At 48.8% G+C, this 12612-nt stretch overlaps 1 protein-coding gene across 2 annotated transcripts; it reads left to right on the top strand.

Annotated features, from left to right (window-relative positions):
• The first annotated feature begins 3511 nt into the window (after nt 1-3511).
• Nucleotides 3512-12515, top strand: mlf2 (myeloid leukemia factor 2). Of its 2 annotated transcripts, none has more exons than XM_072461019.1 (8): nt 3512-3812; nt 5446-5536; nt 5638-5674; nt 7913-7965; nt 8049-8177; nt 8913-9072; nt 9951-10209; nt 11853-12515. In XM_072461019.1, the coding sequence occupies exons 1-7, from the start codon at nt 3769-3771 to the stop codon at nt 10196-10198; spliced, it is 762 nt and encodes a 253-aa protein (XP_072317120.1). In that variant the 5' UTR covers nt 3512-3768; the 3' UTR covers nt 10199-10209; nt 11853-12515. The 2 variants fall into 2 exon arrangements, with proteins under 2 accessions (XP_072317120.1, XP_072317119.1); XM_072461018.1 differs by having other exon boundaries at nt 3513-3812; nt 5446-5566.
• Nucleotides 12516-12612: the final 97 nt, after the last annotated feature.

Genomic DNA, 12612 nt, shown 5'->3' with positions numbered 1-12612 from the left:
ACCACAACAGTCCGATGCAGCGACTGCATCACTGCAGCCGCTGCACCGATCCGCCTGTCGATCTCACGCTCCATCCTTCCCTCACTCGTGAACAAGACCCCGAGATACTTGAACTCCTCCACTTGGGGCAAGGACACCCCACCCACCTGGAGAGGGCAAGCCACCTTTTTCCGGTCGAGAACCATGGCCTCGGATTTGGAGGTGCTGATTCTCATCCCAGCCGCTTCACACTCGGCTGCAAACCGTCCCAGTGCATGTTGCAGGTCCGGGTTTGATGGAGCCATCAGGACAACATCGTCTGCAAACAGCAGAGATGAGATCCTGTGGTCCCCAAACCGGACACCCTCCGACCCCCGACTGCGCCTAGAAATTCTGTCCATAAAAATTATGAACAGAACCGGTGACAAAGGGCAGCCCTGGCGGAGTCCAACATGCACTGGGAACAGGTCTGACTTACTGCCGGCAATGCGAACACAGCTCCTGCTCCGGTCATACAGGGACCGGACAGCCCTGAGCAAAGGGCCCCGGACCCCGTACTCCCGGAGCACCCCCCAAAGGACACCCCGAGGGACACGGTCGAAAGCCTTCTCCAGATCCACAAAGCGCATGTGGACTGGTTGGGCAAACTCCCATGAGCCCTCGAGCACCCGATGGAGGGTATAGAGCTGGTCCAGTGTTCCACGACCGGGACGAAAACCACTCTGCTCCTCCTGAATCCGAGGTTCGACTATCGGTCGGATTCTCCTCTCCAGTACCTTGGAATAGACCTTACCCGGGAGGCTGAGGAGTGTGATCCCTCTGTAGTTGGAACACACCCTCCGGTCCCCCTTCTTGAACAGAGGGACCACCACCCCGGTCTGCCAGTCCAGAGGCACGGTCCCCGAACGCCACGCGATGTTGCAGAGACGTGTCAACCAAGACAGTCCTACAACATCCAGATACTTTAGGTACTCAGGGCGGATCTCATCCACCCCCGGAGCCCTGCCACCGAGGAGTTTGCAAACAACCTCAGTGACTTCAGCTTGGGTGATGGATGAGGCAGCCACCGAGTCCCCGGTCTCCACTTCCTCTTCGGAAGACGTGACTGAGGGATTAAGGAGATCCTCAAAGTATTCCTTCCACCGTCCGACGACATCCCCAGTTGAGGTCAGCAGGCCTCCACCCGCACCGTAAACGGTGTTGGTGAGACACTGCTTCCCCCTCCTGAGGCGCCGGACGGTTTGCCAGAATTTCTTTGGTGCCGACCGATAGTCCTCCTCCATGGCCTCCCCGAACTCCTCCCAGGCCCGGGTTTTTGCCTCTGCGACAGCACGAGCCGCGGCTCGCTTGGCCTGCCGATACCCGTCGATGACCTCCGGAGACCTACAAGCCAGAGTGGCCTGATAGGCCTCCTTCTTCAGTCTGACGGCATCCCTTACTTCCGGTGTCCACCACCGGGTTCGGGGGTTGCCACCACGACAGGCACCGGAGACCTTGCGACCACAACTCCGAGCAGCCGCATCAACAATGGAGGCGGAGAACATGGTCCACTCGGACTCAATGTCCCCAACCTCCCCCGGGACATGGGAGAAGCTCTCCCGGAGGTGCGAGTTGAATACCCTACTGACAGAGGGCTCCACTAGACGTTCCCAACAGACCCTCACAATGCGCTTGGGTCTGCCAAGTCTGTCCGGCTTCCTCCTCCGCCAGCGGATCCAACTCACCACCAGGTGGTGATCGGTTGACAACTCTGCCCCTCTCTTCACCCGAGTATCCAAGACACGCGGCCGGAGGTCTGATGACACGACAACAAAGTCGATCATTGACCTCCGGCCTAGGGTGTCCTGGTGCCATGTGCACTGATGGACACCCTTGTGCTTGAACATGGTGTTCGTTATGGACAATCCGTGGCTAGCACAGAAGTCCAATAACTGAACACCGCTCGGGTTCAGATCGGGGAAGCCGTTCGTCCAGATCACCCCTCTCCAGGTGTCACTGTCATTGCCCACGTGGGCGTTGAAGTCCCCCAGTAGAACAACGGAGTCCCCGGTCGGTGCACTGTCCAGTACCCCTCCCAAGGACTCCAAGAAGGCCGGGTACTCTGCACTGCTGTTCGGCCCGTAGGCCGCCACAACAGTGAGAGACCTGTCCCCCACCCGAAGGCGGAGGGACGCGACCCTCTCGTTCACCGGGGTAAACTCCAACACGTGGCGGCTGAGCTGAGGGGCTATCAGCAAGCCCACACCAGCCCGCCGCCTCTCCCCGCGGGCAACACCAGAGAAGTGGAGCGTCCAGCCCCTCTCGAGGAGATGGGTTCCAGAGCCCAAACTGTGCGTGGAGGTGAGGCCGACTATATCTAGTCGGTATCGCTCAACCTCCCGCACAAGCTCAGGCTCTTTCCCCCCCAGCGAGGTGACATTCCATGTCCCCAGAGTTAGTCTCTGTGTCTGGAGATCTGGTCGCCGAGGCCCCTGCCGTCGACTGCCGCCCAGATCTCTCTGCACCGGCCCCTTATGGATCCTCCTGCGCGTGGTGGGCCCACGGGAGGGCGGCCCCACGTCGCTCTTTCGGGCTGTGCCCGGCCGGGCCCCGTGGGGTAAGACCCGGCCACCAGGCGCTCGCCATGGAGCACCCATCCCAGGCCTGGCTCCAGGATGGGGCCCCGGTGACGCCGATCCGGGCGACGTAAACGGCCTTGTTCGTGTCGTCGTCATAAGAGGCTTCTGAACCGATCTTTGTCTGACCCGTCACCTAGGACCTGTTTGCCTTGGGAGACCCTACCAGGGGCATGAAGCCCCCGACAACATAGCTCCCGGGATCATTCGGGCACTCAAACCCCTCCACCACGTTAAGGTGTCGGTTCAAGGAGAGGCAGTTTAGGCACAGAAGTATAATAATATATATTTTTATCTACAGCTGTTATATGGCCAGAAAATATTGCACCAGGATGATTGACATTACGTCACAGTATTGCACACGATTAAGTCAGTATTGCACACGATTATGACAGTATTGCACATGATTAAGAAAACTGAGTGACACATGTTTGGTACAGTTGGTACAGTTGGTACACGTGTCCGATCTACGGTCTTGACGATCCTAAGTAAGCAACTTTTAACTGCAAATGTAAGTAATTCTGCCACTATAACATCAAAAACATCACAATGTATTGAGATACAGACCTGGAATACATGTCCCAGGCCTGGTCAGAGCTACAGTGCCTGTCAAAGACGTGAAATGCATCATAAGATAAGATAAAATAAAATAATCCTTTATTGTCCACACATGGGGAAATTTCATTGTACATAAGCACAGAACAGTGGGTGGGGATAGGGGAGAAGTGAAAACAGATATTTCCCGAGCACGCAAACCTCAACAACAGCATTAGTCAAACATGCGTGACTCGGATAAAAACACAACTCGGACTAAGGTCACGACGAGGGAACGCCATTGTCAACATGTAACCGCGCTTTATTTTGTAGGCGAAAGACCGGAAGCTCGCCGCGCGGGTTTTGCCGCGCACTTTCCGCCCTCAGTCCGCTTCTCTTTGTCAAAGCGCTGACTTCCGTTTGACTGTTTTCCACCGATTTCTGGAAACTACCGGCGGCGGAGGCGGCCAAAGCACCGCGACACGCACCGGTGGGCGTCGTGCGCGGGGGAACCTCGGCGAGAGCGCGTCCGTTCGGGGCCCGGGCTCCGTTTTCTCCTCTTATTTGGGCTTTAACAACACGAGTGCGCGGCTAACGCTAGCTGGCTAGTGGCGGCGGCGGCCAGCTGATCGATCCCAGGATGTTCCGATACCTGAATGACGTGGACGAGGACCCCTTCATGATGTGAGTGCGCGCGGCACGAGCCCACTGTCACCGCCGCCCGCGCGTGCCTGTGCGTGTCCGTGTGCGTTACGCAGCGTCCGCACTAGCGTCCGGCTAAGGGAGAGGGATGATTACAAAGCCAAATGCTGCAGGGGCCTAGTGACAGACCACCAACAGCCCCAACAGCCCCAGTGTTTGCCCCTCCACGCTGGGGAGTCCGTGGGGGGCGGGTTTGTTGTGCACGTGTGGGGTTCGTTGTGCACGTGTGGGGTTCGTTGTGCACGTGTGGGGTTCGTTGTGCACGTGTGGGGGTGATTGGGGTGATGGGGTCTCGTGTCTGCAGGTTCAACGTGAAGGAGACTGTTGCACGAGCTCAAGGATGAACTGACATCAGGAGCAAGAATGCCACTGTTTTTGAGGCTGTAGCAGTAAATAATAAGCCACAATGTGGGATTTGCAGGGTAGAAATGACAGGTTTGTTGTTGTGCTGCAGGTTTGTTGTTGTGCTGCAGGTTTGTTGTTGTGCTGCAGGTTTGTTGTTGTGCTGCAGGTTTGTTGTTGTGCTGCAGGTTTGTTGTTGTGCTGCAGGTTTGTTGTTGTGCTGCAGGTTTGTTGTTGTGCTGCAGGTTTGTTGTTGTGCTGCAGGTTTGTTGTTGTGCTGCAGGTTTGTTGTTGTGCTGCAGGTTTGTTGTTGTTCAGGGGAAGGAAAGTTGTTTATGCCAAACGTTTGACACCTTCACTGTTTTGATTTGTAAAATGAGTGGTAAGTTTGTGCAGTTGGAGGCTGTTTAACAAAGACATACTGTTGTTAAAATGTGTTTGTTCTCATGTCAGTTAGTTTCTATTACAAAAGATACATTTTATAGCGTTAAAATTGTATTTGAGCTTCAAGAGAAAGTTAAGTTTTTAAATATCTGTAGATGAATGAAAAACTAGTGTGGGCACTTGCATTATCACTTTAAATTACTTTTGAAATCATGTTGTTTGTCAGAGTTCCACTGGAGATTGCACAAAACTGTCTTCCCTAAAGTACACAGAGTGTTATCGTGTGGTTAATCCTAAATGATCCGTTCAAATCGATCACTTCATGTTCCACTTCACGTTTACCTCCATTCTGAATTACTCATGTTTGTGTTCACAAAAGTTTAAAGGGTTTATACAGACACTATGTGGGCTCAAGCAATCCAGATTTGAATCATTTAAATTAATACAATCTTGGAGTATAACTGTGTGTCATCATCTTTTACTTTTTTTTTTTTTTAGTTCAATGTCAATACTGACTGACTTACTTTAGACTTTATTTCAAACACAAAGGTTATTTGGCCTGCAATCAAAAATAACATCCAAATATAAGATGGATAAATGAACCATTAAGCAGTCTTTGTTGATAATTGTATAGTTTTGACATTACATCAATCTATAAAGTGTGATTTTTGTAATGCCAATGGTGTTTAGAGGAAACTTCTTGTGTTAATCATCAAAATACAGAAGTAACATGTGTCTTGAACCATACTTTGTTGATCAGTAGAAGCGATAAGTCACTTTATAAGTTGTATTAGATAAAACATATTAAATAATGACTGTCTGTGCCACCAAACGCTGTCTTTAGCCCCGGTTGTTCTCAAACTTGGTGCCGCTCTCTGCTGTTTTCCAGGGATCCTTTCGCCGCTCACCGACAGCACATGAGGAGCATGTTCGACCCGTTCGGGATGGACCCGTTTGCCCTGGCCGTGCCACAGATGCAGGTGCGCCCGGCTCGCAGACCGGTCACTGCGGTAAGAGGCTGCAGTGTCTTTTCAGAGCCAGTGTCGTGTTTGAGACGTACAAACGTGTTTGTTTCTCACAGGCCGGTCCGCTGGCGCCCTTCGGCATGATGGGAATGGTGAGTGCATTCGGTTATTGCTATTGTTTACTTGTTGTCGTTATTGGGGATGTATCGGACCAGTATCGGTATCGGACGATGTTCATGCAATTGAGTCATATCGGTATTGGCTGATACCAGTCCACGAGGGTTTACAGAAGTGTCAGAAATCTAATACTAATCGATACTAAAACAAGTATCAAAACTAGATGCTTAAAATGTCACATAAGCAGGACAGAATTAGATCTTTTATGAACTGTTTTAGAATAATCTTGAACTAGTATTAGATCACATATAAACATAAAGAAAGTACTATTATTTTTTGTTGAAAAAGTTTTTATCATCATTGCGATATTGAAATTGTTATCGAGGCTGTACCTTGGTATTGAAATCAAGTTTGAAATGTTATTTTTTATATACAGTAAAGTAAGGGCACATATAACAGAGCATGTGCATAACTTTATCCAGTCTTTATTTTATTAAGTCAAAAGACCTAGAATTGCAAAGTTACCACAACTCCTACGGATACAGTTCCAGTTTTTTTTAGCATCGGCTGCAGAAATGGCTATTATTTTGGCTAAAACCATGAGACGCCGCAGAAGAGGAAGACGCGCGGCTGCGCGGCTGAGGAAGACGCGCTGGCGCGGCTGCGCGGCTGAGGAAGACGCGCTGGCGCGGCTGCGCGGCTGAGGAAGACGCGCTGGCGCGGCTGCGCGGCTGAGGAAGGCGCGGCCGAGGAAGACGCGCTGGCGCGGCTGCGCGGCTGAGGAAGGCGCGGCCGAGGAAGACGCGCCGGCGCGGCTGCGCGGCCGAGGAAGACGCGCCGGCGCGGCTGCGCGGCCGAGGAAGACGCGCCGGCGCGGCTGCGCGGCCGAGGAAGACGCGCCGGCGCGGCTGCGCGGCCGAGGAAGACGCGCCTGCGCGGCTGAGGAAGACGCGCCGGCGCGGCTGAAGAAGCGAGGCACACGATCGCCCTTACCTGGAGTTTTCCTCTCCAATGTGAACTCACTGCCCAACAAACTGGACGAACTGGCGTCGCTGATGAGACGAAACGGAGCCTTTTCTTCTTCCCCTGTGTTGTGTTTTACGGCGCCGTGGCTCAGTGAATCCGTCCCGGACTGCAACCTGGAGCTGGAGAGAATCCAACCACTCCGCTCCGACCGGCTGAGAGCTGTCACAGGAAAACAACGTGGCAGCGGGGTCTGTTTCTACATTAACAACGCCTGGTCTTCAGACGTGACGGTGATCCCCAAACACTGCTCTCCTGATCTGGAATATCTCCATCAACTGCAAACCATTTTAATCGCCGCGTGAGTTTGCCTCATTCATCCTGGCTGCTGTTTACATCGAAGCGCGTGCACGCAGGAGGCGGAGCATGTGCTTGTGGACCAGGTTCTGAGTGTGGAACAGACCTTCCCGGACTCGTGTATCATCCTGGGCGATTTTAACAAGGGAAACTCAGCCACAATCTACCAAAGTACAGACAGTTTATTAAAGTCCCGACCAGAGAGCAGAAAACACTGGATCACTGCTACACAACAGTCACTAACGCCTTCCGCACTGTGGCCCGAGCTGCTCTGGTTCACCTGATCCACACCAAACCTGTGGTGAGGACTTCTGAGAAGTGGATCAATGAGGCAGCGGAGGAGCTAGGTGCGTGTTTGGACATTACAGACTGGGAGGGTTTCAGAGCTGCCACAGATGGTCTGGATGAGTACACGGACACTGTGACGTCATACATTAGATTCTGTGAGGACGGCATTAGACCATAACACACTAAAGTCACTTTCAACAATGACAAACCCTGGTTCACACCAAAACTGAGGCAGTTGAGCCGGCAGAAGGAGGCAGCGCACACGCCCTCTCGTGGTTGTATAATTCGGCCAAAATTATGAAAAAAGGTGCGACTTCTAGTCCAGAAAATATGGTATTAACAGTGATATTTCTGTGTCCAGAATATACAAAAGTGTTGTTTACATTATCCAAACAATATACAGTAAATATCAGCCTAATATCATCTCTCATCAGCACAAGCTTTTTCTCATGACCTTGACATTGGTTTTGACCTGAAATGTTCATGTCGGTGTTAGTTGGTCTTAGTTGTTACTTTTCAAGAAATATCCAACAGTAAAATCCACCAATGTTCAGAAAAGTGTTATCAGCTATTTTCATTCACCAAACACAAACGTCCTGCTTGTTTTCCTTGTGACGTTCATCAAACCATTTCGAGTGCAGACTAACGTTGTGGTTTCCCAGGGCGGCGGCGGCTTCATGAACATGTTCGACATGATGGGGAACATGATGGGGAACATGGTAGGACGCGTTTAAAAAAAAAAAAAAGTTTGTGTCTTTCGCTGCGCTGCCACAAACCGACACCGTTTTCCATTTCTTTGCAGGACAGAATGACCGGATCGCCGAACTGTCAGACGTTTTCTTCTTCCACTGTGATCTCGTACTCGGCCATGGACAGCGGAGCTCCTCAAGTGTATCAGCAGACCAGTGAAACACGAACGGGCCCGGGCGGGGTAAGACGTGCTCCCCCGGTCAGCGTGGCCAATCGAAATACAGCCGGGACACGACTCTCAATTCAAAGCCGACGGAAATTGGCTTTAAATTGAGCCGTTAATCGCGTCATAACGTCATTCTCTCGTCAGAAAACGTGCCTGGAGTTGTTTCTCGCTTCGTTCCAGTTTGTTCTGTCAATCCTGTTTAAAACGTCCTCCTCAGAAAACACTCTGTTCCAAATTTCCCACTTTTGTGACGTTGTAAATCATTTCCAGGTTTGCTCTGAGCATTTCTGCCTCGTGTCGCGCTCTTTTCAAGCTAGCTTTCGTTTACTTCCCCTCTGCTGCCAGTAGATGGAGCACTAACAGAAATGCTCATTGGGGAACGCCTCAAAGATAAAGTAAATGTATGATGCATTATTTTAACTGAAGGTTCTCAAGAGCATGTTGCAAGATGTCACAAACAAAACAAATGATTCATAATACGTGTCCTTTACTAATATGTGTCCTTTAATAATACGTGTCCTTTACTAATATGTGTCCTTTTAATAATATAGCGTAAGTAGAACGTCATTGTCTCTCAGAGGTGATAAAAGCTGTTTTGTTTAGTTGGAGGGTTCATACTTCACTGTGTTTGGGTCAGATGCGCCTGTCACACCGGATCCGACCAGCAGGGGGCGGTGTGGCTGTGAAAACGTGTGTCGTCGATTAAATGTACTCCGCTTTTAACCACGACTTTGTCCCCGTTTCGCCCAGATCCGTGAAACTCGCCAGTCGATGCGAGACAGCAATAGCGGTTTAGAGCAGCTCGCCATCGGGCACCACATCGGGGAGCGGGCGCACATAATGGCGCGCTCTCGAAACCGCCGCACCGGAGACCGCGAGGATCGACAGGACTATATCAACCTGGACGAAAGTAAGTCATGATAAACCCTTTGGAGTTACAAATTATTTAAATTATTGATGTGGAAGATTTAAATAGATTTGATTCTTGTTTGATGTTACTTTAAAGTGCATCTTGAAACAATTATTTGACGTGAGAATTCAACCGTGATAAAGTTATATTTGGATCATCGTAATCTGGACTATACAGACTCTGAAATGCACATGAAAATACTTCTTATAACAAAGACAGCAGCATTATTACATCAAAATGTCCAAAAAGAATAAACAATTTCAGATTTGTATCAATAATTAACTCTTTTTGTACATATTCTTTATCTAGAAGCCTTCAGTCAACATATTTTAGTCTTTATTTGATTGATAATGTGTGTAGGAATCTCATTGTACAATAGAAATACCGTATTTTCCGCACTATAAGGCGCACTGTCAATGAATGGTCTATTTTTGATCATTTTTTATATATAAGGCGCACCGGACTATAAGGCGCATTAAGCAAAAAACAAAAGGTGTACAACACAAAATGGCTTCAAGGTCAGTGAGCACAACCAGAATGAATCCATACATAAGATGCACTGGATAATAAGGCGCACTGTCGTTTTGTGAGAAAATGAAAGGTATTTAAGTGCACCTTTTTATTGTGCGGAAAATACGGTAATCGCTTAAACTATCGCTGACCAGTTGACTAATACAATAATTGCAGTTCTACATCTTATATATTACAGTTTACTCTCTTAAATAAAAGTATTGTCAGCAGTGAATAAAAACAAACAAATGATTAATTAGACTATTTGTTTTTATAAAATGCATTTAACGATCACCACTAAAAACGTGTGACATAAAAGAACTGTTTTTTACAAGTTGATAACTGAATCTCTCTTTTCGCCCGTTCAGCCGAGGCCGCCGCGTTCGACGAAGAGTTCAGGCGAGAGGCGGGACGGTACGGCCCGAGCCCGCGGGCCCTGGACTACCGCGAGCGCCGCGCGGCCGGAGGCGGGCAGCAGCTGGCCCTCACGGCTCCGCCCAGCGCTGACGCCACCGCAGCCGCAGCCACCACCACCGCTGCAGCCGCCGCGCCGGGCCACAGGCAGGAGTCGCCCAGACACCGCCAGCCCCAGCCCCGCCCGCGCTACGACTGGTGAAGCTGTGCCAGGTGTGTGTCTCTGTGTCTGTGTCTGTGTCTGTGTCTCTGTGTCTGTGTCTCTGTCTGTCTCTGTCTGTCTCTGTCTGTCTCTGTCTGTCTCTGTCTGTCTCTGTCTGTGTCTGTGTCTCTGTCTCTTGTCTGTGTCTGTTTGTGTCTGTCTGTCTGTGTCTCTGTGTCTCTGTGTCTCTGTCTGTGTCTGTCTGTGTCTGTCTGTGTATGTCTGTCTCTTGTCTGTCTCTGTCTGTCTTTGTCTGTCTCTGTCTGTCTGTCTGTGTCTGTCTGTGTCTGTCTGTCTGTCTGTCTGTCTGTGTCTGTGTGTCTCTGTCTGTCTCTGTCTGTCTCTGTCTGTCTGTGTCTGTCTGTGTCTGTCTGTGTCTGTCTGTCTGTCTGTGTCTGTCTGTGTCTCTCTGTCTGTCTGTGTCTGTCTGTGTCTGTCTGTGTCTGTGTCTGTCTCTGTCTGTCTGTGTCTGTCTGTGTCTGTCTGTCTCTGTCTGTCTGTCTCTGTCTGTCTGTCTCTGTCTGTCTGTCTCTGTCTGTCTCTGTCTGTCTCTGTCTGTCTCTGTCTGTCTCTGTCTGTGTCTGTCTGTCTGTGTCTGTCTGTCTGTCTCTGTCTGTCTGTCTGTCTCTGTCTGTCTGTGTCTGTCTGTCTGTCTGTCTGTCTCTGTCTGTCTCTGTCTGTCTGTCTGTCTCTGTCTGTCTGTCTCTGTCTGTCTCTGTCTGTCTGTCTGTGTCTGTGTCTGTCTGTGTCTGTCTGTCTGTGTCTGTCTGTCTGTCTGTGTCTGTCTGTGTCTGTCTCTGTCTGTCTCTGTCTTGTCTGTCTGTCTCTGTGTCTCTGTGTGTCTGTCTGTGTCTGTGTCTGTGTCTGTCTGTGTATTTGTCGGGGGGGAAATCAGTGAAATCGGCGCTGAAATATCGAAAGAGCTGAACAAAACCCTTATTGTTCAAAACCCACACCGGCTTAATAGAAAACCTGCAGCGCCCCCTTCTGATGTGATGAAATCTGATGTGACTTCATTTAATTGTATTTAAATAAGCTGCATGTATTAGTTGTGTTTAATGGGTAAAAGTGGCAGATAATATTAATATAATATAATTTACACTTCTTTCTGCCCCTTTTCAATTGCACAATTTAATGTAAAAAAGAAAGAAAAAAAACATATTTAATTGAATTTATATTCACACTAAATGAATGAAATAAAAAACTTAATTACTCAAAACTAATATTAAAAGTTCAATTCAAAGAAGTCATTTAAAGACCTTCTTCTGGAGTCGAAAAGGAAGCGGAAAATACAAAGTTTTCAGTTCAAGGATCAGTGAGTTTAGCAGGAAAAGAAATATGACACAATTCTCTCCTCAAAACTAGTATAAGTTGCACCAGCCAAAAAAATGCATAATAGAGAAGAAAAAAACATATATAAGTTGCACTGGAGTATGAAATGCGGTTTCAAGTGTGAAAATAACACATAACATCAAGTATAAGTCGCTCCAGAGTATAAGTATATAAGTATAAATATAAGTATAAGTCGCACCCCGGCCAAAACTATGAAAAAAAAGTGCCACTTATAGTCCAGAAAATATGGTGCATCTGAAAAACGTATTCAAACTTATTTGTCTTTCGCATTAACACCGATGCATCTTTCTTTTTTCCACAGGGGCCAAACTTACAATGTGAACAGAAGGAAAAATGGAAAGAGGTTTTTACGGGGGACGTGTGGCGGGATCGGGGGGCGGGGCGGTCGCTTCAGCCGTCCGCCGCCGGGTTTTTCTCGACCGGCGCCGGGGGAAACGGCCTCTACACCAACAGCAGATCGCTACAGGGAACAAAACTCCTCCACCTCCTCCACCTCCACCGCCGCCGCCGCCATCGCGCGACTTTAATGTTACTTCCAAAACTCATAGCGGGCAAATCTCGAGTACACACATATTCCTCCTCTTCCTTCTCCTCTTCTTCTTCTCCTCTTCCTCCTTCTTCTTCTTCTTCTTTATTTATAACTCTCATGTTAAAAAAATCTCGTTTTTGGCCATTAGAGCTACACAGTGCAGCCGCCGTACAGCCCATTTGATGTTTCGTGAAGGCGTGTGTTTGTGAATTAAAAATTGTAAAACTAATAATAAATGATAATAATAATAATTACACTTAATAATCATGATAATAAGGAGTTCATTAAACATTAGGTAATCGCAGTTGTGTTCCGGTGGCTTGACATGATACCTCGTTTGATAGGAGACGTAATGGAGTGAAGAACTAGTTTTTGTATGTAATTGTTAGACTTTTTCTGTGGTATTGCATGAAATAAATAAGTCACCTATTTTCATGAAGCATTTAAATGGAATTTTTTTGTTTTGGTTTTTTTCCTGTTTGTTTTCTGTCTCTGTGGCGCCGCTTGGAGTGATGGAGCGCAACACTTTACA

This window comes from Eucyclogobius newberryi, unplaced genomic scaffold (assembly GCF_026437365.1).
Source record: "Eucyclogobius newberryi isolate DKJ021-1_F unplaced genomic scaffold, fEucNew1.0.hap1 SCAF_3, whole genome shotgun sequence".
NCBI lineage: Eukaryota > Metazoa > Chordata > Actinopteri > Gobiiformes > Gobiidae > Eucyclogobius > Eucyclogobius newberryi.
This window is presented reverse-complemented; position numbering and strand designations above follow the sequence as displayed.